Source organism: Dendropsophus ebraccatus, chromosome 14 (assembly GCF_027789765.1).
Source record: "Dendropsophus ebraccatus isolate aDenEbr1 chromosome 14, aDenEbr1.pat, whole genome shotgun sequence".
Taxonomy (NCBI): domain Eukaryota; kingdom Metazoa; phylum Chordata; class Amphibia; order Anura; family Hylidae; genus Dendropsophus; species Dendropsophus ebraccatus.
This window is the reverse complement of record NC_091467.1, coordinates 1,247,451-1,270,798: the sequence shown is the minus strand read 5'-3', so window position 1 is coordinate 1,270,798 and position 23,348 is coordinate 1,247,451. Positions and strand designations below refer to the sequence as shown.

Here is a 23,348-nt window from a genome sequence, read left to right as displayed (position 1 = left end):
CCCCCCAGTGGTGGCAGCCAGCAGGCAGGATGGTAGCATGTATATCCAGAAACAGCGCCACCCCTGTCCTCAGGTTGTGTGTGGTATTACAGTTCAGCTCCATTCTCTAGTCCAGGATAATGTTAGGAGGGAGTCTATGAGGTACGGACCCCCATAACCCGCGGTCTCTTTCTATTCTAGATCCTAGTAAACGTGGGGAACTTCTTCACCCTGGAATCGGTGTTTGTGGCTCCGAGGAAAGGAATCTACAGCTTCAACTTTCATGTAATAAAGGTTTACCAAAGCCAAACAATACAGGTGAGTGCCCCCCACCATTTACCCTGGGGACAAGTCACTCTAGCAGGCTGTGTGTGTGAGTGTGTGTGTGTGTGGGGGTGTCCGTGTGTGGGGAGGGGCTCTTGTGTGTGTGGGGGGGAGGGGCTCTTGTGTGTGTGTGTGGGGGGGGGAGGGGCTCTTGTGTGGGGGGGGGGAGGGGCTCTTGTGTGTGGGGGGGGAGGGGCTCTTGTGTGTTTGTGTGGTCCTGTGTGTGTGTGTGTGGGGGTCCTGCATGTGTGTGTTTTAGGGAGGGGGTCCTGTGTGCGTGTGGGTGCTGTTTGTGTGTGGGGAGGGGATCCTGTGTGTGTGTGGGGTCCTGTGTGTGTGGGGGGGAGGGGGGGTGTTCCTGCGTTTGTGTGTTTTGGGGAGGGGGTCCTGTGTATGTGTGTGTTTGGGGGGGGGGGGGGTCCTGTGTGTGTGTGGAGGGGGTCCTGTGTGTGTGTGGAGGGGGTCCTGTGTATGTGAGTGTTTGGGGGGGGATCCTGTGTGTGGAGGGGGTCCTGTTTGTGTGTGTGGAGGGGGGCTGTGTGTATGTGCAGGGTCCTGTGTGTGTGTGGGGCGGGAGGGAGACTGTATGTGTGCATGGGGGGGGGTCCCTGTGGTGTGTGTGTGGAGAAGGGGGGGTGGGGGGGGGGTCATGCAGGTGCAGTGCAGGTGTAGGTCGTGCAGGTGCAGTGCAGGTGTAGGTCATGCAGGTGCACTGCAGGTGTAGGTCATGCAGGTGCAGTGTAGGTTATGCAGGTGTAGGTCATGCAGGTGCAGTGCAGATGTAGGTCATGCAGGTGCAGTGCAGGTGTAGGTCATGCAGTGCAGGTGTAGGTCATGCAGTGCAGTGCAGGTGTATGTTATGCAGGTGTAGGTTATGCAGGTGTAGGTCATGCAGGTGCATTGCAGTTTTAGGTCATGCAGGTGCAGTGCAGGTGTAGGTCATGCAGGTGCAGTGCAGGTGTAGGTCATGCAGGTGCAGTGCAGGTGTAGGTCATGCAGGTGTAGGTCATACAGGTGCAGTGCAAGTGGTGGTCGTGCAGGTGTAGGTCATGCAGGTGCAGTGCAGGTGTAGGTCATGCAGGTGCAGTGCAGGTGTAGGTTATGCAGGTGAAGGTTATGCAGGTGTAGGTCATGCAGGTGCATTGCAGTTGTAGGTCATGCAGGTGCAGTGCAGGTGAAGGTCATGCAGGTGCAGTGCAGGTGTAGGTCATGCAGGTGCAGTGCAGGTATAGGTCATGCAGGTGCAGGTCATGCAGGTGCAGTGCAGGTGTAGGTCATGCAGGTGCAGTGCAGGTCATGCAGGTGCAGTGCAGGTGTAGGTCATGCAGGTGCAGTGCAGGTCATGCAGGTGCAGTGCAGGTGGTGGTCGTGCAGGTGTAGGTTATGCAGGTGTAGGTCATGCAGGTGCAGTGCAGGTGTAGGTGATGCAGGTGCAGGTGTAGGTCATGCAGGTGCAGTGCAGGTGTAGGTCATGCAGGTGCAGTGCAGGTGTAGGTTATGCAGGTGCAGTGCAGGTGTAGGTCATGCAGGTGCAGTGCAGGTGTAGGGTCATGCAGGTGCAAGTTGCAGGTGTAGGTCATGCAGGTGCAGTACAGGTGTAGGTCATGCAGGTGCAGTGCAGGTGTAGGTCATGTAGGTGCAGTGCAGGTGTAGGTCATGCAGGTGCAGTGCAGGTGTAGGTCATGCAGGTGTAGGTTATGCAGGTGCAGTGCAGGTGTAGGTTATGCAGGTGCAGTGCAGGTTATGCAGGTGCAGGTGTATGTTATGCAGGTGCAGTGCAGGTGTAGGTTATGCAGGTGCAGTGCAGGTTATGCAGGTGTAGGTCATGCAGGTGCAGTGCAGGTGTAGGTAATGCAGGTGCAGTGCAGGTCATGCAGGTGCAGTGCATGTGGTGGTCGTGCAGGTGTAGGTTATGCAGGTGTAGGTCATGCAGGTGCAGTGCAGGTGTAGGTCATGCAGGTGCAGTGCAGGTGTAGGTTATGCAGGTGTAGTGTAGGTTATGCAGGTGCAGTGCAGGTGTAGGTCGTGCAGGTGTAGGTCATGCAGGTGCAGTGCAGGTGTAGGTCATGCAGGTGCAGTGCAGGTGTAGGTTATGTAGGTGCAGGTGTAGGTCATGCAGGTGTAGGTCATGCAGGTGCAGTACAGGTGTAGGTCATGCAGGTGCAGTGCAGGTGTTGGTCATGTAGGTGCAGTGCAGGTGTAGGTCATGCAGGTGCAGTGCAGGTGTAGGTCATGCAGGTGTAGGTTGTGCAGGTTATGCAGGTGCAGTGCAGGTTATGCAGGTGTAGGTTATGCAGGTGCAGTGCAGGTGTAGGTTATGCAGGTGCAGTGCAGGTTATGCAGGTGCAGGTTATGCAGGTGCAGGTCATGCAGGTGTAGGTTATGCAGGTGCAGTGCAGGTGTAGGTTATGCAGGTGCAGTGCAAGTGTAGGTTATGCAGGTGCAGTGCAGGTCATGCAGGTGTAGGTTATGCAGGTGCAGTGCAGGTTATGCAGGTGTAGTGCAGGTGTAGGTTGTGCAGTGCAGGTGTAGGTCATGCAGGTGTAGGTTGTGCAGTGCAGGTGTAGGTCATGCAGGTGTAGGTTATGCAAGTGCAGTGCAGGTGTAGGTCATGCAGGTGCAGTGCAGATGGTGGTCGTGCAGGTGTAAGTTATGCAGGTGCAATATAGATGATATACTCTTTTTGGTCCAGTAGTTCGTACACAGAATAATCTCTTTACAGTGTTCTCACTGCAGACAAACATACTCAGCTTCTCGCTGGCGGACTCAGATATATATATATATATATACTCTTGTAGATGAGAGCTCTGATGCTGGTAGATATATACAAGTCAGGCCTGTATTTAGGGTTCATGCTGCCCTAGGCACTTTGCATGCTGCGGCGCCCCCCCCCCCCCCCCCGGCACTGGCAGGTTACATGCATGGTATATACCCTGGCACTTGGGTGCGCCCGCTCTTCTCATCAAACAGACGTGATGGAGGAAGGAAGGAGGCTGGAAATGTCTTAGTTGGGGACCATTTCTGTCCAGTGTCGGACTGGGGGACCTGGGGCCCACCAGAGGAAATGATCCTTGGGGCCACCAATATAGAACCAGTGAAACACGACATGCTGACCCCGTCCTCTCCTGGATTCATCTGTATCTGTGACAAATCCCTTGGGAATAACATTTTCAGTCGAACTAAAACTCTCAGGACCCCCTCCATTTATTCAGGGTATGCTGGGAGTTGTAGTCTCTGAGAGGACAACCCTGTAATAAATCCCTGTGTGCAGAGTCTCCTGGTGGCTGCAATCTGTGGGTGACAACCATCAGCCCTGAAGGTCCAGCGATACATCTGTCTACAGCCGCAGTTATCAGAGGATTGTACTACTGTACTACAACTCCCAGCATATCCTGAGGGCTGCAGACTGTCAGTACATGCTGGGAGTTGTAGTGTCTGCAGAGGCTGGGGGGTCAGGAGGAGAGGCTGGGGGTCAGGCTGGGGGTCAGGGGGAGAGGCTGGGGGTCAGGGGAAGAGGCTGGGGGGTCAGGGGAAGAGGCTGGGGGGTCAGGGGGAGGGCTGGGGGTCAGGGGGAGAGGCTGGGGGGTCAGGGGAGAGGCTGGGGGGGTCAGGGGGAGAGGCTGGGGGTCAGGGGGAGAGGCTGGGGGTCAGGGGAAGAGGCTGGGGGGTCAGGGGGAGAGGCTGGGGAGACAGAGCGGCTGGGGGCAGCCGGAGGGCAGGGGAGCAGAGGCAGGCTGGTTCCCCCCCTCCCCCAAATGCAGGTCCGGGGGGGGGGGGGGCATTGATTGTCGGGGTCCGGGGTGAGCTTCCCCCCTTCCCTGCTCTGCAGCGGTCACGTGATGTGACGTCATCGCCGAGCAGGAGAGAAGATCCAGGACCGCGGGGCTGCAGCTGTGAGCTTCTGGCCTCTGTCAGGCTGCATGTGCCGGAAGCTCACCCCGTCCCCGGCGACCTGCGGACCCCAGACCTGCATTGAGAGGGGGGGAAGCTCACCCCGGACCCCAGCAATCAATACCCCCGACCCACCCCCCCCCCCCCCCCGGCACGGACTAGGCACCCGTGGGCCGGTGCCTATGGCGGCGGAGGGGGTTAAAAAAAAAAGTCTTCCCTGCGGGTGCCGCCCTAAGGCACTGGACCACGGGTGCCTAGTGGCAAATACTGCCCTGAGATAAGTACTTTACACAGTCCTTGAATATTTTATACTTGACTTTAGTTACTTGGTTGAACTTTGGTTTACTTAGCGGTGGTGATAGTGGACTGATGGCTGCAGGTTAGGGACCTTACGCGGAGCCAAGGGTACTCGGTCAAGCATGCTTGAGGAAGGTCTCTGGATGAGACAGAAACGTTGCACTGGCTGATGTATTTTTTTGAATAAACACTAAAGGGGATATCCAGCGCTACAAAAACATGGCCACTTTCCCCCTACTATTGTCTCCAGTTTGGGTGCAGGTTTTGAAGCTCAGTTCCATTGAAGTAAATGGAGCTTAATTGCAAAGCGCACCTGAGCTGGATACAACAGTAGGGGGAAAAGTGGCCAAGTTTTTGTAGCGCTGGAGAACCCCTTAAAGATTTTTTCACTTAATGGAAGTGCCGCAATTTCTTGAATTTATTTGAAGAGGAAACGTTTATCCAGCCTGGCACTCCAGCACCATAAACTGGGAGAGCAGTCCACTCTGAGATCTATCTCCTATCTATCTATCTATCTATCTATCTATCTATCTATCTATCTGCTATCTCTCATCTATCCCTATCTATCTCCTATCTATCTCCTATCTATCTCCTATCTATCTCCTATCTATCTATCCTATCTATCTATCTCCTATCTATCTATCTATCTATCTCCTATCTATCTCCTATCTATTCTATCTATCTATCTCCTATCTATCTATCTCCTATCTATCTATCTATCTCCTATCTATCTATCTATCTATCTATCTATCTATCTATCTATCTATCTCCTATCTATCTATCTCCTATCTATCTCCTATCTATCTATCTCCTATCTATCTATCTATCTATCTATCTATCTATCTATCTATCTATCTCCTATCTATCTATCTCCTATCTATCTATCTATCTATCTATCTATCTATCTATCTCCTATCTCTCCTATCTATCTCCTATCTATCTATCTATCTATCTATCTCCTATCTATCTATCTCCTATCTATCTATCTATCTATCTATCTATCTATCTATCTATCTCCTATCTATCTCTATCTATCTATCTATCTCCTATCTATCTATCTCCTATCTATCTATCTCCTATCTATCTATCTCCTATCTATCTATCTCCTATCTATCTATCTATCTATCTCCTATCTATCTATCTCCTATCTATCTATCTATCTCTATCTATCTATCTATCTATCTATCTCCTATCTATCTCCTATCTATCTATCTCCATCTATCTATCTCCTATCTATCTCCTATCTATCTTCCTATCTATCTATCTATCATCTATCTATCATCTATCTATCTATCTATCTCCTATCTATCTATCTATCTATCTATCTATCTCCTATCTATCTATCCTATCTATCTATCTATCTATCTATCTATCTTCTATCTATCTATCTCCTATCTATCTATCTATCTATCTATCTATCTATCTCCTATCTATCTCCTATCTATCTCCTATCTATCTATCTATCTATCTCCTATCTATCTATCTATCTCCTATCTATCTATCTATCTATCTATGTCCTATCTATCTCCTATCTATCTATCTATCTATTCCTATCTATCTATCTATCTATCTCCTATCTATCTCCTATCTATCTATCTCCTATCTATCTCCTATCTATCTATCTATCTCCTATCTATCTATCTATCTATCTCCTATCTATCTATCTATCTATCTATCTCCTATCTATCTATCTATCTATCTATCTATCTATCCTATCTCCTATCTATCTATCTCCTATCTATCTATCTATCTATCTATCTATCTATCTATCTATCTCCTATCTATCTATCTCCTATCTATCTCCTATCTATCTATCTATCTATCTATCTATCTATCTATCTATCTATCTCCTATCTATCTATCTATCTATCTATCTCCTATCTATCTATCCTATCTATCTATCTCCTATCTATCTCCTATCTATCTATCTATCTATCTATCTATCTATGTCCTATCTATCTCCTATCTATCTATCTATCTATGCCTATCTATCTATCTATCTATCTATCTATCTATCTATCTCCTATCTATCTCCTATCTATCTATCTATCTATATCTCCTATCTATCTATCTCCTATCTATCTATCTATCTATCTCCTATCTATCTATCTATCTATCTATCTATCTATCTCTATCTATCTATCTCCTATCTATCTATCTATCTCCTATCTATCTATCTATCTATCTATCTCTATCTATCTATCTATCTATCTATCTATCTATCTATCTATCTCCTATCATCCTATCTATCTATCTCCTATCTATCTATCTATCTATCTATCTATCTATCTATCTATCTATCTATCTATCTCCTATCTATCTCCTATCTATCTATCTCCTATCTATCTATCTATCTATCTCCTATCTATCTATCTATCTATCTATCTATCTATCTCCTATCTATCTCCTATCTATCTATCTATCTATCTATCTATCTATCTATCTATCTCCTATCTATCTATCTATCTATCTATCTCCTATCTATCTCCTATCTATCTATCTATCTATCTCCTATCTATCTATCTATCTATCTATCTATCTATCTATCTATCTATCCTATCTATCTATCTATCTCCTATCTATCTATCTATCTATCTATCTATCTATCTATCTATCTATCTCCTATCTATCTATCTCCTATCTATCTATCTATCTATCTATCTATCTATCTATCTATCTATCTATCTATCTCCTATCTATCTATCTATCTATCTATCTATCTATCTCCTATCTATCTATCTCCTATCTATCTATCTCCTATCTATCTCCTATCTATCTATCTATCCTATCTATCTATCTATCTATCTATCTATCTCCTATCTATCTATCTATCTATCTATCTCCTATCTATCTATCTATCTATCTATCTATCTATCTATCTATCTCCTATCTATCTATCTCTATCTATCTATCTATCTATCTATCTATCTATCTATCTATCTATCTATCTCCTATCTATCTATCTATCTATCTATCTCCTATCTATCTCCTATCTATCTATCTATCTATCTATCTATCTATCTATCTATCTATCTATCTCCTATCTATCTCCTATCTATCTATCTATCTCCTATCTATCTCCTATCTATCTATCTATCTATCTATCTATCTATCTCCTATCTATCTATCTATCCTATCTATCTATCTATCTATCTATCTCCTATCTATCTCCTATCTATCTATCTATCTATCTATCTATCTCCTATCTATCTATCTCCTATCTATCTATCTATCTATCTATCTATCTATCTATCTATTATCTATCTCCTATCTATCTATCTATCTATCTATCTATCTATCTATCTCCTATCTATCTATCTATCTATCTATCTATCTCCTATCTATCTCTATCTATCTATCTATCTATCTCCTATCTATCTATCTTCCTATCTATCTCCTATCTATCTATCTATCTATCTATCTATCTATCTATCTATCTATCTATCTATGTCCTATCTATCTATCTCCTATCTATCTATCTATCTCCTATCTATCTATCTATCTATCTATCTATCTATCTATCTCTATCTATCTATCTATCTCCTATCTATCTCCTATCTATCTATCTATCTATCTATCTATCTATCTATGTCCTATCTATCTATCTATCTATCTATCTATCTATCTATCTATCTATCTATCTATCTCCTATCTATCTCCTATCTATCTATCTCCTATCTATCATCCTATCTATCTCCTATCTATCTATCTATCTATCTATCTATCTATCTAATCTATCTCCTATCTATCTATCTATCTATCTCCTATCTATCTATCTATCTATCTATCTATCTATCTATCTATCTATCTATCGTCCTATCTATCTATCTATTCCTATCTATCTCCTATCTATCTCCTATCTATCTATCTCCTATCTATCTATCTATCTATCTATCTCTATCTATCTATCTATCTATCTCCTATCTATCTATCTATCTATCTATCTATCTATCTATCTATCTATCTATCTATCTATCTATCTATCTATCTCCTATCTATCTCCTATCTATCTCCTATCTATCTATCTATCTATCTATCTCCTATCTATCTATCTATCTATCTATCTATCCATCTATCTATCTATCTATCTATTCTATCTATCTATCTATCTATCTCCTATCTATCTATCTATCTATCTACTATCTATCTATCTATCTATCTATCTATCTATCTATCTATCTCCTATCTATCTATCTATCTATCTATCTATCTCCTATCTATCTATCTATCTATCTCCTATCTATCTATCTATCTATCTATCTCCCTATCTATCTCTCTATCTCTATCTATCTATCTCCTATCTATCTATCCTATTATCTTCCTATCTATCTATCTATCTATCTCCTATCTATCTATCTATCTATCTATCTATCTCCTATCTATCTATCTCCTATCTATCTCCTATCTATCTATCTATCTATCTATCTATCCTATCTATCTATCTATCTATCTACTCTATCTCCTTATCTCCCATCTATCTCTCTATCTATGAGGATTTACTATGTTGCTTAAAGGGAAAAACAAAGTAAACAATAAGCAGAAAGCAGCAGAATGAGATGTGACTTCTTCTTGTGAGATTTTGGCCTCTTCATCCGCCGTCACGACGTCCGTGTTAACCTGATCTCTGCATCACTTTATCACACTGATTATGGCAGCAAATCTTGTAATTACAGGAATCAGACTTCCGCTTTGATGTCTTTTCTTTTGAACCTGAAACCTATTATATAAAATGACCTTTAAGCAGGGACAGAAATGACCCCTATCTGCATGCGCTTCCCTCCTCGCCGCCTCTGTCGTCTCTGAAGGCCGTCATTGTTCCCACAAATATCAGAAACTATCTACAGAAAACATTCATCTTATCCGGGAAGATTTATAGAAAAATTGTGTTTAGAAATGAACAATGTTACCAGGAATCTATATCGACTAGCTGCTTTACACTGTATATACACAGAAGAGGGGGTCCTGCTCCCCTATATCTCTATAGTACACCCTCAGAAGCAGGAGACTAGCTGCTATATCTCCATACACTGTATATACAGAAGAGGGGGTCCTGCCCCCCTATATCTCTATAGTACACCCCAGAAGCAGGAGACTAGCTGCTATGTCTCCATACACTGTATACAAGAAGAGGGGGTCCTGCTCCCCTATATCTCTATAGTACACCCTCAGAAGCAGGAGACTAGCTGCTATGATGTCTCCATACACTGTATATACAGAAGAGGGGTCCTGCTCCCCTATATCTCTATAGTACAACCCCAGAAGCAGGAGACTAGCGCTATGTCTCCTATACACTGTATATACAGAAGAGGGGGTCCTGCTCCCTATATCTCTATAGTACACCCTCAGAAGCAGGAGACTAGCTGTTATGTCTCCATACACTGTATATACACAGAAGAGGGGGTCCTGCTCCCCTATATCTCTATAGTACACCCTCAGAAGCAGGAGACTAGCTGCTATGTCTCCATACACTGTATATACAGAAGAGGGGGTCCTGCTCCCCTATATCTCTATAGTACACCCTCAGAAGCAGGAGACTAGCTGCTTATGTCTCCATATACTGTATATACAGAAGAGGGGGTCCTGCTCCCCTATATCTCTATAGTACACCCTCAGAAGCAGGAGACTAGCCTGCTATGTCTCCATACACTGTATATACAGAAGAGGGGGTCCTGCTCCCCTATATCTCTATAGTACACCCTCAGAAAGCAGGAGGACTAGCTGCTATGTCTCCATATACTGTATATACAGAAGAGGGGGGTTCCTGCTCCCCTATATCTCTATAGTACACCCCCAGAAGCAGGAGACTAGCCTGCTATGTCTCCATACACTGTATATACAGAAGAGGGGGTCCTGCTCCCCTATATCTCTATAGTACACCCCCAGAAGCAGGAGACTAGCCTGCTATGTCTCCATACACTGTATATACAGAAGAGGGGGTCCTGCTCCCCTATATCCCTATAGTACACCCTCAGAAGCAGGAGACTAGCTGCTATGTCTCCATATACTGTATATACAGAAGGAGGGGGTCCTGCTCCCCTATATCTCTATAGTACACCCTCAGAAGCAGGAGACTAGCCTGCTATGTCTCCATACACTGTATATACAGAAGAGGGGGTCCTGCTCCCCTATATCTCCTATAGTACACCCTCAGAAGCAGGAGACTAGCCTGCTATATCTCCATACACTGTATATACAGAAGAGGGGGTCTGCTCCCCTATATCTCTATAGTACACCCTCAGAAGCAGGAGACTAGCCGCTAGTGTCTCCATACACTGTATATACAGAAGAGGGGGTCCTGCTCCCCTATATCCTCTATAGTACACCCTCAGAAGCAGGAGACTAGCTGCTATGTCTCCATACACTGTATATACACGAAGAGGGGGTCCTGCTCCCCTATATCTCTATAGTACACCCCCAGAAGCAGGAGACTAGCTGCTATGTCTCCATACACTGTATATACAGAAGAGGGGGTCCTGCCCCCCTATATCTCTATAGTACACCCTCAGAAGCAGGAGACTAGCTGCTATGTCTCCATACACTGTATATACAGAAGAGGGGGTCCTGCTCCCCTATATCTCTATAGTACACCTCAGAAGCAGGAGACTAGCTGCTATGTCTCCATACACTGTATATACAGAAGAGGGGGTCCTGCCCCCCTATATCTCTATAGGTACACCCTCAGAAGCAGGAGACTAGCCGCTATGTCTCCTACACTGTATATACAGAAGAGGGGGTCCTGCGCCCTATATCTCTATAGTACACCCTCAGAAGCAGGAGACTAGGCTGCTATGGTGTCTCCATACACTGTATATACAGAAGAGGGGATCCTGCTCCCCTATATCTCTATAGTACACCCTCAGAAGCAGGAGACTAGCTGCTATGTCTCCATACACTGTATATATACAGAAGAGGGGGTCCTGCTCCCCTATATCTCTATAGTACACCCTCAGAAGCAGGAGACTAGCTGCTATGTCTCCATACACTGTATATACAGAAGAGGGGGTCCTGCTCCCCTATATCTCTATAGTACACCCTCAGAAGCAGGAGACTAGCTGCTATGATGTCTCCATACACTGTATATATATACAGAAGAGGGGGTCCTGCTCCCCTATATCTCTATAGTACACCCTCAGAAGCAGGAGACTAGCTGCTATGTCTCCATACACTGTATATACACAGAAGAGGGGGTCCTGCTCCCCTATATCTCTATAGTACACCCCCAGAAGCAGGAGACTAGCTGCTATGTCTCCATACACTGTATATACACAGAAGAGGGGGTCCTGCTCCCCTATATCTCTATAGTACACCCTCAGAAGCAGGAGACTAGCAGCTATGTCTCCATACACTGTATATATACAGAAGAGGGGGTCCTGCTCCCCTATATCTCTATAGTACACCCTCAGAAGCAGGAGACTAGCTGCTATGTCTCCATACACTGTATATACAGAAGAGGGGGTCCTGCCTCCCCTATATCTCTATAGTACACCCTCAGAAGCAGGAGACTAGCTGCTATGTCTCCATACACTGTATATACAGAAGAGGGGGTCCTGCTCCCCTATATCTCTATAGTACACCCCCAGAAGCAGGAGACTAGCTGCTATGTCTCCATACACTGTATATACAGAAGAGGGGGTCCTGCTCCCCTAGATCTCTATAGTACACACCTCAGAGCAGGAGACTAGCTGCTATGTCTCCATACACTGTATATACAGAAGAGGGGGTCCTGCTCCCCTATATCTCTATAGTACACCTCAGAAGAAGGAGACTACTGCTATGTCTCCATATTACTGTATATACAGAAGAGGGGGGTCCTGCTCCCTATATCTCTATAGTACAACCCTCAGAAGCAGGAGACTAGCTGCTATGTCTCCATACACTGTAATATACAGAAGAGGGGGTCCTGCTCCCCTATATCTCTATAGTACACCCTCAGAAGCAGGAGACTAGCGTGTTTATGTCTCCATACACTGTATATACAGAAGAGGGGGTCCTGCTCCCCTATATCCTCTATATTACACCCCCAGAAGCAGGAGACTAGACTGCTATGTCTCCATACACTGTATATACAGAAGAAGGGGGTCCTGCTCCCACTATATCTCTATAGTTACACACCCTCCCAGAAGCAGGGAGACTAGCTGCTATGGTGTCTCCATACACTGTTATATACAGAAGAGTGGGGTCCTGCTCCCCTATATCTCTATAGTACACCCTCAGAAGCAGGAGACTAGCTGCTAGGTCTCCATACACTGTATATACAGAAGAGGGGGTCCATGCTCCCTATATCTCTATAGTACACCCCCAGAAGCAGGAGACTAGCTGCTATGGGTCTCCATACACTGTATACACAGAAGAGGGGGTCCTGCTCCCCTATATCTCTGTAGTCACCCTAGATACACTAGGACTGGGCCACCGGTGGAGCCGGGAATCCCCGGTGGGGCCCCGCCCCCCCAGTCAGGGGACACAGGCTGTCTCCACAGGTCTCCACTTAAGCCTAGCCAGGGCCCCGTGCTCCTCGGGTTCCACTCAGTTCCTTTTTAACTGGAAGCGATCCTACAGAACCCCCCGCCAGTGTAAAACCGGCCCCCACCCCCAGCTCTGCGGCGACACCAATTTCCCTCCCGCGGCCCCAGCACTCACCCGGCAAATCCTGCAGTGTGAACCGCCCTCAGGACTCGCACAGCCCCCCCCTTCCCCAATAACCCTCTCACCCCCTCTCTAACTCACTAACTCAACTCTTAGTGACATTGCAGAGTTGAGTTAGTGAAAAAGCAGTCGTGTTAGTGAAATAGTAGAGTTGTGGTAGTGATGTAGAACTCAACTCTGCTATTTCACTAACACAACTCTCCTATCTCACTATTTTAACACTGCTATTTGACTAACTTAACACTCCCCCACAGTGCTGGGGGAGTTGCCGGGTGTGTGCTGTGTCACTACGCAAATCTGCTATCTCACTGTCTCAACTCTGCTGTGTCACTTCCTCAACTGTACTACCTCAACTTTGCTGTATCATGTGGATATCAGCTCTGCTACATCATGGACCAATCAGGCAGAAGCAATGCATGATGGGAAATGTAGTTTTCTATCTCAGATATAGGCCATGTTTTAAAAAAAAATTGTAACTCAAATGGTAGCAGCTAGAAAGACGGGAGATGGCTCAAAATACTCAGGGGGACTTGGTGAGTAAGACCAGCTAGGTTTGGGGCAGTTAATTTTTTTAACTCTTGGGGGGAATACCCCTTTAAATCTTGCAGTTTTCATTTTCCTTACTAGGTCCATGTCAGGAACTGTCCAGAACAGCAGCAATCCCCATAGAAAACGGACAGTTCCTGACTTGGACAGAGGTGGCAGCAGAGAGCACTGTGTCAGACTGGAGAGAATACACTACTTCCTGCAGGACATACAGCAGCTGATATGTACTGGAAGACTGGAGAGTTTTACATAGAAGAAAATGTAAATATTTTATAACTTCTGACACAAGTACAGGGGCGCTTTCTGGCTATGCTGCACAGGTAAGTAGAAGCTAAGGATCCTCTCACCTGAGTTGTACTAATGAATAGGCATCAAATGAATCACCCGGGGGCCACCACAAGCCCAGTGGGGTGTGTAACGATAGACGTGATCTCAGGACCGAATCCCTCTGATGGTCAGTGCAGGCGGATAAGCAGATGCCACAAATCCATTACTGGTATAATAGCTGGAGTGCGCTGGACCAGTCAGTGGTAATAGTCCATTAAAAGCAACGCCACCCGGGCCTCTCCCTGACACCAGCTGATAGGAGAACCAATGGGGCTGTTGGAGAATATTGTGCCCTCCCATGTGGCCGTTTTCGCTGCTTCCTCAGAGCTCTAGGATTTAGGGCACACTTGTCCCAGGTCACTGTCACAGAATTCAGGCCACAGATTTGACCAATGAGATGTATTTTAGATTTTTTTGCCTCCTATAATGACTTCTTCTTGTTCTTCAGGTTAATCTGATGCTCAATGGGAAGCCGGTCATCTCCGCTTTCGCTGGGGACAAAGATGTCACTCGTGAGGCAGCTACCAACGGAGTTCTTCTGTATTTGGATAAAGAGGACAAAGTTTACTTAAAACTAGAGAAAGGCAACCTGGTGGGGGGCTGGCAGTACTCCACCTTCTCCGGCTTTTTGGTGTTCCCTCTGTGAAGTCCGTGACAATCACCCCGGTGCAGGAGACTGGACAAACCCTTCACCTTTGTAATTCTGAGATCATTTTTATGTCATCGATGGATTGGTGTCTCTCTTGACCGACTCCTCATGGTGGCATTTGGAGTCGGAGTCCAGAAACATTTCAGAGAAACTTTTTTTGTGTGTTTGCAGTATATCTGGAGTCCATCGGACAATGAATATATATGCCTAATGTTACGAGTCTAACGCTGCCTGCAATTCTTACTCATCGAAAGGAATTTCTTCAGCCAAAAGGGAACCGATACGGCAAGGACGAAGGTGGGACCACTAGGGATAAGAAGAGAGAGCCGACTAGGCATAAGAAGGGAGAGACGACTAGGGATAAGAAGGGAGAGCCTATTGTTATTTCTATTATGAAAAGACGTCACCATGTTGGTTGTAATTATTCCGCCTTTGTTTCACCAATGTTAACTAAATGGATGATCAAAAATTGACTTTTTCATGTTATCTTGTAAACATGTAACGCTACGTGTCTGGTTGGGAGTTAAAGGGGCAGTATCACAGCTTCTTATTTGCTTCTTATGTGACCTGTTACAGGATGGTTTCTATATTGTAGCAGGTTGGGGCTCTCGCTTTGGAGGACCATTAAACACAACTCAAGACAGAAGTCCCAATGGGAGTTTACACGAGGAGATGGCTACCGCTCTACTTACAGGGTATTGCACCTTTACAGCCATTGGTCTTTGCTCTAATTAACCAAAAATACACCATAAACCAGCAGAGCAGCTAAGAAATACAGTTCATTAGTGTTGAGTGAAGTTGCTGAACTGTTCGGATTGGGCAACATTCACCAAACCTGAACATTGGGCATTTGTCTCCTGGCGTCTAGAGAAGTTGGATGTTTCCAGGGCTTCCAGGAAAATATGGATATAACCTATGGCATCCTACTTCTCCAGACGCCAGGAGTAAAATGCCTAATATTCAGGTTCGATGGAGAACACTGCCAAATCCACTCAACACTACCTCTAATTATAAATCTTCTGCAGTTTTATGTATACAGTACTTACGCAGAGTTGTATCTATGATTCCAGGCTACGGATAAAGCTTGTATGCAGCCTAACCCTAATGTATGGCTGGCTGCAGCTTTAAAAGCAAGACAAGAGACTAAAAATCAGCATTGTGGGAAATGCCCACTGAGCTCTGAATGTAAAGCTTCACAAGCAGCACATCAGGGAAGGCTAGGGACTATAAGAAGGGAAGCCTGAATCTGTTCTGTATCTGCTCCAAACCACAAAGCTATACAGTAAAGTCAGTGTAAAGAAAGTAGAGAGAGTGACAGACAGGTGAAGCATTAAAAAGGGAAATGCCCACTGAGCCCTGAACATGAAGCTCCACAAGCAGAGAAGGTCTAGAAGACAGAACAAACAAAACCAAAATCAGTCAGCAACATAGAGCAGCCTGACTGCAGGCACACAGCATAGTATCTGTAACCATAAGCGTGCACCTTCCCTCCAGGTGATAGCAATGTATAGAGAGAAAGGGGCGAGCCCTGAACTTGCAGCTACACGAACATCATGTCATAGAAAGCAGGTCTAGAAATGTAATAAGTCAGTGATATTTGGGCTTCTGTATGTTGCTGGCTAAGTACACTGAACAATATCTAATAAAAGGTGCACCTACGGAGGGAAGAAAAGAATCTTTTCTGGGAACACCCACAGAGCCCTGAACACGAAGCTCCACAAGCCGTATACCATAGAAGGTAGAGCAACATCGAGCAGCTTGAATCTCTTCATGTACGCAGAGTAATGTCCAAAATTACGAAGGTGCACATACCCTTTAAGTCCATCTTCTCGTGAACTCCACCCACTTTCTGTCCCCTTTCCTGTTTTTGGAATACATAACTTTTGAGTAAAAAATTGAAAATAATAAAGAATGAGACGCTACTTCCCCTGTAATCTCTCCAACCAGTTTTGCAGCCTAATTTGGAAGAAAAAAAAAAAAAAAAAAAGGTTGAAAAAGTTTTTGCAAGGTGTCCATAAGCAGCATGCTCCAACAATAAAGCAAATAGATCATAAGAATGACAAGAAACTGCTTCCCCGACATCCGAGTCATCTATCTTGCCGAGCCCTGCAGGACGGCTCGCTCCCACTGCTCCCGTTTCATTAGCATGATTGATCATATGCACTTTATTAGAAACCTGGGGATGAGTTTTCTACCAACGGAATCGCATTGATCAACCTGGGAGAGGATGTGATCTTCTTCTATTATTCCATATTGTGTCCGATCGTTTATCGATAACAGTTGATGCCTTAAAAATGATGAAATAAAATAAGTAAATGAGCAGAAAACAAAAAGCTATCCTCCATTGGTGGTAGAGCCTTTAGTCAGTGCTTGTAGAGTAGTCTGTACATTTATAGTTACCTCTCCGTGTCACAATGATATATAAAATTCATCTGTTACAGAAACTTTCTGCTTTCGAGACAAAATTGTCTGAGGGTTAATGGGAAAGGTTTCCTCAAATCATCACAGGATTTTCCGGCAACAAAGGAGACACAAAACTAAGAAAAACTGGATATTTTTAAAAATATTTACCCCAATGGTTCCAACCAATATTTTTGATAAATCCATGAATGGACATTCTTCCGTGCAGTATATTCTGTATGGAGATTCAGTTTGGTCAAGTATACGTAACGCTGTTATCACCAAGAGACAGGGTGGTTACTGTGGTCATCACATTCAGGTTGTACTTCAAGTGATGTCAGATGTATTTCATGACCCATAAAGTGTTCTCGAGAATTTAATATGTAGTTATAACTTTAGACAGATGTTCCCAGGATGAACAACGGCTACAATGTTATAACACTGAATCCTCGTTCCATGACTACATCTTTATCCCAAGAATTTAGGGTTTGGTAGTGTTGAGCCTAACCTACAAGTAGTCTCTCTGCTGGCCCTTAACTTTTAGTCAACAAATATTATGAAAACCACTCCCCGAAGAGTCAACCTATGGTCCAAAAACCACTCCCCTTAGGAGTCAACCAATAGTATGAAAACCACTCCCCCGAGGAGTCAACATGTAGCATGAAAACCACTCCCCCTAAGAGTTAACCTGTAGCATAAAAAACACTCCCCCAAGGAGTTAACCTGTAGCATTAAAACCACTCCTCTTAGGAGTCAATCAATAGTATGAAAACCACTCCCCAAAGAGTCAGTGTAGCATGGAAACCGCTCCCCTGAGGTGTCAACCTGAAGCATGAAAACCACTCCCCCGAGGTGTCAACCTGAAGCATGAAAACCACTCCCCTGAGGTGTCAACCTGAAGCATGAAAAACACTCCTCCGAGGAGTCAACCTGTAGCATAGAAATCGCTCCCCCGAGGAGTCAACCTGAAGCATGAAAACCACTCCTCCGAGGAGTCAACCTGTAGCATAGAAATCGCTCCCCCGAGGAGTCAACCTGAAGCATGAAAACCACTCCTCCGAGGAGTCAACCTGTAGCATAGAAATCGCTCCCCCGAGGAGTCAACCTGAAGCATGAAAACCACTCCTCCGAGGAGTCAACCTGTAGCATGGAAACCGCTCCCCCGAGGAGTCAACCTGAAGCATGAAAACCACTCCTCCGAGGAGTCAACCTGAAGCATGAAAACCACTCCTCCGAGGAGTCAACCTGAAGCATGGAAACCACTCCCCCGAGGAGTCAACCTGAAGCATGAAAACCACTCCCCCGAGGAATGAACTTATAGCATGGAAACAACTTTCCCAGCAAAAATGTCACCCCACATTGCTCTTATAAGGTTTAGTTCCGACATATGCAAGGAATGGAATAGCGACTAAGATTGATACTTTGTATGAAGAGATCAATGTTCGGCCAGTTCCGTTACAGTAAGGCTAAAGCCACATCACTGTGTGTAGTGTCACTTGTTTCCTTCCATCTTAGTTGCCTCCATCCGGTTGGAACATTTGCATTATGGCAGCCGTCTCCTGTGATTCCAATCTCTCCTGGGTGGAGGACTTCCTGTAAGGTCATGACCTGTCACATCCCACCTGGCAGCACCGATTGTTAGATACAGTTATTGCCGCACCTAAAGAACTAAGAATGCAATGATCTAATAGGGAATCAATCATGTGATTATTACATATCAGCAAGTATACCTGTGGTGCCTGCTTGACCGGTCACCGGTTAAGTTGTCCGGGTGATGCCACTTCTGTGGTGGATGGTCGGTGGAATATATCTCAGCTGGTTACAGTTCTGTCGTGACGTCAGTGCTAACTCAGCACACAGGTGTGGTGGTATACCTGCTCTAGTGTGTGGCTGGCTGTATTGATCCCCAATGGTCAGTGGCCTGCCAGGTTGTGATGGGTCCCTTGAGCTCTTATCACGGTGGCCCAGAGTGGGGAGATGACACACCCAGATTGTCGGTACGGCCACCCACAGAAAGGAGAGATGACCCAAGGACGGTGTAGCCGGAATGTGTAAGTGCTGGTACAATGATCACGGAGTCTCAGTAGAATAAATAAACTCATCTTTACTAACTAGTCTCTGGTCATACAGGACAACAAGTGACTTCTGAGATACAGACTTGAGTTTCACTGAATCTGTGCTGAGAGAAGCAGAAAACGTGAGGTAGAACAGTAGTGCTGGTTTAGTTGCGTAAAGTAGAGAGTTCAGAAGAGTGGAGGGGGGTTTGTCGGGAGAGCCCCAACCCAGTTTAGTACTGTTCTCTGCCGGGAAGAGATACTTGGAGATACTTAAGAAGAATACTTGTGCCCGTGTTTCGATCTTTGTTGCTATAACCACCATCTGCCCTGCAGTATCGCGTTACCTGTCCTACAAGGGTGACACAAGCCCCAGTCCTGGTCAACTGAGTTGAGCAAAGTGTCTGAAGTTTTCCAGTGTCACCTGTGCTGCGAGATAGAGTACGTAGGCCCTTGGCTGCTTTGCTCTGTCCGAGTAAGTTCCTCTATCTAGGATACCGCCCTGCACCTCTAGAGATGTTCACAGCGTGGGTTGGGGTGTTCTCTCACTTATCCTCTCTGTAGCTGTTTAGCACTGCTTCTTGAATATAAGTGTTGCTTTAGAAAAGAAAGTCATGTTTGCGTTCTCCAAACGTGTCTGTACACCACAGCTGGTCTGTGCCGGACAGGAAACCTTGCAGAGCAAGACTCCTGGCTAACTCAGCCGCAATGCCTGATATGTGTGTCGTGCTCCACTGAGAATCAGAGAAGAAATAACTAAAGGTGGTCGTACATTTCCTCTCCCCATGTGACAACTTCCTACAGGGTGTGTAACAACGTCTATGAGTGGTGGAGAAGAGAGTGTACAGAAGAAAAGAGAATAAGGAAAGGTAGGGAAGAAAGTCTCTCTCATTGGTGCACAGAATCACAAACATAACAGTAACCCATAAATGACTACAGCCATGTAACAAATACAAAAGTACTACATAGTGACATCTTGTGGTAAAAATAGAGAATGCAACTTCATTACCACTATACACTATAGTACAGGAATTTTACGACAGGTGCCCAAACTAGAAACACCCGTGGTGGGACATTACTTATGTATCTGCTCACTATGTGCTCGAGTACTGCGGTCCTGGATAATACTAAAATAACATTGATAGTCTCCTCTCTACATAATTTTAAGTGATAAAAATATAGAAAAAAATAGAGAGCGAACATCAAAATCCTAACTGAAGCTGACATCGTAGTAAAAATTCTAATGGATTGAACTCCCTTGTTGGAGGGGAGTATGTAAAACACACTCCCCTCCCAGCCCAGATCATTTTGTCAGTAAACTCTCCACAGTATCTCCCTGTGCATGTACCGCTGTATCACCGGCACTCCACCCTGTCAGGTAGGTGACAGGGAGAGCTGCTGGAGCAGGGACACAGCAGGTGGTTACATTATATAGTCAGGTAGGTGACAGGAAGAGCTGCTGGAGCAGGGACACAGCAGGTGGTTACATTATATAGTCAGGTAGGTGACAGGGAGAGCTGCTGGAGCAGGGACACAGCAGGTGGTTACATTATATAGTCAGGTAGGTGACAGGGAGAGCTGCTGGAGCAGGGACACAGCAGGTGGTTACATATATAGTCAGGTAGGTGACAGGGAGAGCTACTGGAGCAGGAAAAGCAGGTGGTTACATTATAAAGTCAGGTAGGTGACAGGGAGAGCTGCTGGAGCAGGGACACAGCAGGTGGTTACATTATATAGTCAGGTAGGTGACAGGGAGAGCTACTGGAGCAGGGACACAGCAGGTGGTTACATTATATAGTCAGGTGACAGGGAGAGCTGCTGGAGCAGGGACACAGCAGGTGGTTATATTATATAGTCAGGTAGGTGACAGGGAGAGCTACTGGAGCAGGGACACAGCAGATGGTTACATTATATAGTCAGGTGACAGGGAGAGCTGCTGGAGCAGGGACACAGCAGGTGGTTACATTATATAGTCAGGTAGGTGAAAGGGAGAGCTGCTGGAGCAGGGACACAGCAGGTGGTTACATTATATAGTCAGGTAGGTGACAGGGAGAGCTGCTGGAGCAGGAACACAGCAGGTGGAGGGTTACATTATATAGTCAGGTAGGTGACAGGGAGAGCTGCTGGGGTAGGGACACAACAGGTGGTTACATTATATAGTCAGGTAGGTGACAGGGAGAGCTGCTGGAGCAGGAACACAGCAGGTGGTTACATTATATAGTCAGGTAGGTGACAGGGAGAGCTGCTGGAGCAGGGACACAGCAGGTGGTTACATTATATAGTCAGGTAGGTGACAGGGAGAGCTGCTGGAGCAGGGACACAGCAGGTGTAGGGTTACATTATATAGTCAGGTAGATGACAAGGAGAGCTGCTGGAGCAGGGACACAGCAGGTGGAGGGTTACATTATATAGTCAGGTAGGTGACAGGGAGAGCTGCTGGAGCAGGGACACAGCAGGTGGAGGGTTACATTATATAGTCAGGTAGGTGACAGGGAGAGCTGCTGGAGCAGGGACACAGCAGGTTGTTACATATATAGTCAGGTAGGTGACAGGGAGAGCTGCTGGAGCAGGGACATAGCAGGGGGAGGGTTACATTATATAGTCAGGTAGGTGACAGGGAGAGCTGCTGGAGCAGGGACACAGCAGGTGGTTACATTATATAGTCAGGTAGGTGACAGGGAGAGCTGCTGGAGCAGGGACACAGCAGGTGGTTACATTATATAGTCAGGTAGTTGACAGGGAGAGCTGCTGGAGCAGGGACATAGCAGGTGGTTACATTTTATAGTCAGGTAGGTGACAGGGAGAGCTGCTGGAGCAGGGACCCAGCAGGTGGTTACATTATATAGTCAGGTAGGTGACAGGGAGAGCTGCTGGGGCAGGGACACAGTAGGTGGTTACATTATATAGTCAGGTAGGCGACAGGGAGAGCTGCTGGAGCAGGGACATAGTAGGTGGTTACATTATATAGTCAGGTAGGCGACAGGGAGAGCTGCTGGAGCAGGGACACAGCAGGTGGTTACATTATATAGTCAGGTAGGTGACAGGGAGAGCTGCTGGAGCAGGGACACAGCAGGTGGTTACATTATATAGTCAGGTAGGTGACAGGAAGAGCTGCTGGAGCAGGGACACAGCAGGTGGAGGGTTACATTATATAGTCAGGTAGGTGACAGGGAGAGCTGCTGGAGCAGGGACACAACAGGTGGTTACATTATATAGTCAGGTAGGTGACAGGGAGAGCTGCTGGAGCAGGGACACAGCAGGTGGTTACATTATATAGTCAGGTAGGTGACAGGGAGAGCTGCTGGAGCAGGGACACAGCAGGTGGAGGGTTACATTATATAGTCAGGTAGGTGACAGGGAGAGCTGCTGGAGCAGGGACACAACAGGTGGTTACATTATATAGTCAGGTAGGTGACAGGGAGAGCTGCTGGAGCAGGGACACAGCAGGTGGAGGGTTACATTATATAGTCAGGTAGGTGACAGGGAGAGCTACTGGAGCAGGGACACAGCAGGTGGTTACATTATATAGTCAGGTAGGTGACAGGGAGAGCTGCTGGAGAAGGGACACAGCAGGTGGTTACATTATATAGTCAGGTAGGTGACAGGGAGAGCTGCTGGAGCAGGGACACAGCAGGTGGTTACATATATAGTCAGGTAGGTGACGGGAAAGCTGCTGGAGCAGGGACACAGCAGGTGGAGGGTTACATTATATAGTCAAGTAGGTGACAGGGAGAGCTGCTGGGGTAGGGACACAACAGGTGTTTACATTATGTAGTCAGGTAGGTGACAGGGAGAGCTGCTAGAGCAGGGACACAGCAGGTGTAGGGTTACATTATATAGTCAGGTAGGTGACAGGGAGAGCTGCTGGAGCAGGGACACAGCAGGTTGTTACATATATAGTCAGGTAGGTGACAGGGAGAGCTGCTGGAGCAGGGACATAGCAGGGGGAGGGTTACATTATATAGTCAGGTAGGTGACAGGGAGAGCTGCTGGAGCAGGGACACAGCAGGTGGTTACATTATATAGTCAGGTAGGTGACAGGGAGAGCTGCTGGAGCAGGGACACAGCAGGTGGTTAATTATATAGTCAGGTAGGTGACAGGGAGAGCTGCTCTGAGCAGGGGACACAGCAGGTGGTTACATTATATAGTCAGGTAGTTGACAGGGAGAGCTGCTGGAGCAGGGACACAGTAGGTGGTTAATTATATAGTCAGGTAGGCGACATGGAGAGCTGCTGGA

At 46.0% G+C, this 23,348-nt stretch overlaps 1 protein-coding gene across 1 annotated transcript; it reads left to right on the top strand.

Annotated features, from left to right (window-relative positions):
• Window positions 1–37: 37 nt before the first annotated feature.
• On the top strand, window positions 38–15,509 carry CBLN4 (cerebellin 4 precursor). The gene is made up of 3 exons (XM_069953560.1): window positions 38–73; window positions 181–297; window positions 14,456–15,509. Exons 1-3 carry the CDS (start codon window positions 38–40, stop codon window positions 14,651–14,653), a joined length of 351 nt encoding a protein of 116 aa, XP_069809661.1. The 3' UTR covers window positions 14,654–15,509.
• The last annotated feature ends 7,839 nt before the right edge of the window (window positions 15,510–23,348 follow it).

Bases quoted from the DNA above. Each gene is read 5' to 3' on its own strand.
- CBLN4 (XM_069953560.1), top strand. From the start codon at position 38: ATGTATATCCAGAAACAGCGCCACCCCTGTCCTCAG. The intron at 74-180 runs GTTGTGTGTGGT...TTTCTATTCTAG, and splicing joins AGCGCCACCCCTGTCCTCAG to ATCCTAGTAAACGTGGGGAA. The intron at 298-14,455 runs GTGAGTGCCCCC...CTTGTTCTTCAG, and splicing joins ACCAAAGCCAAACAATACAG to GTTAATCTGATGCTCAATGG.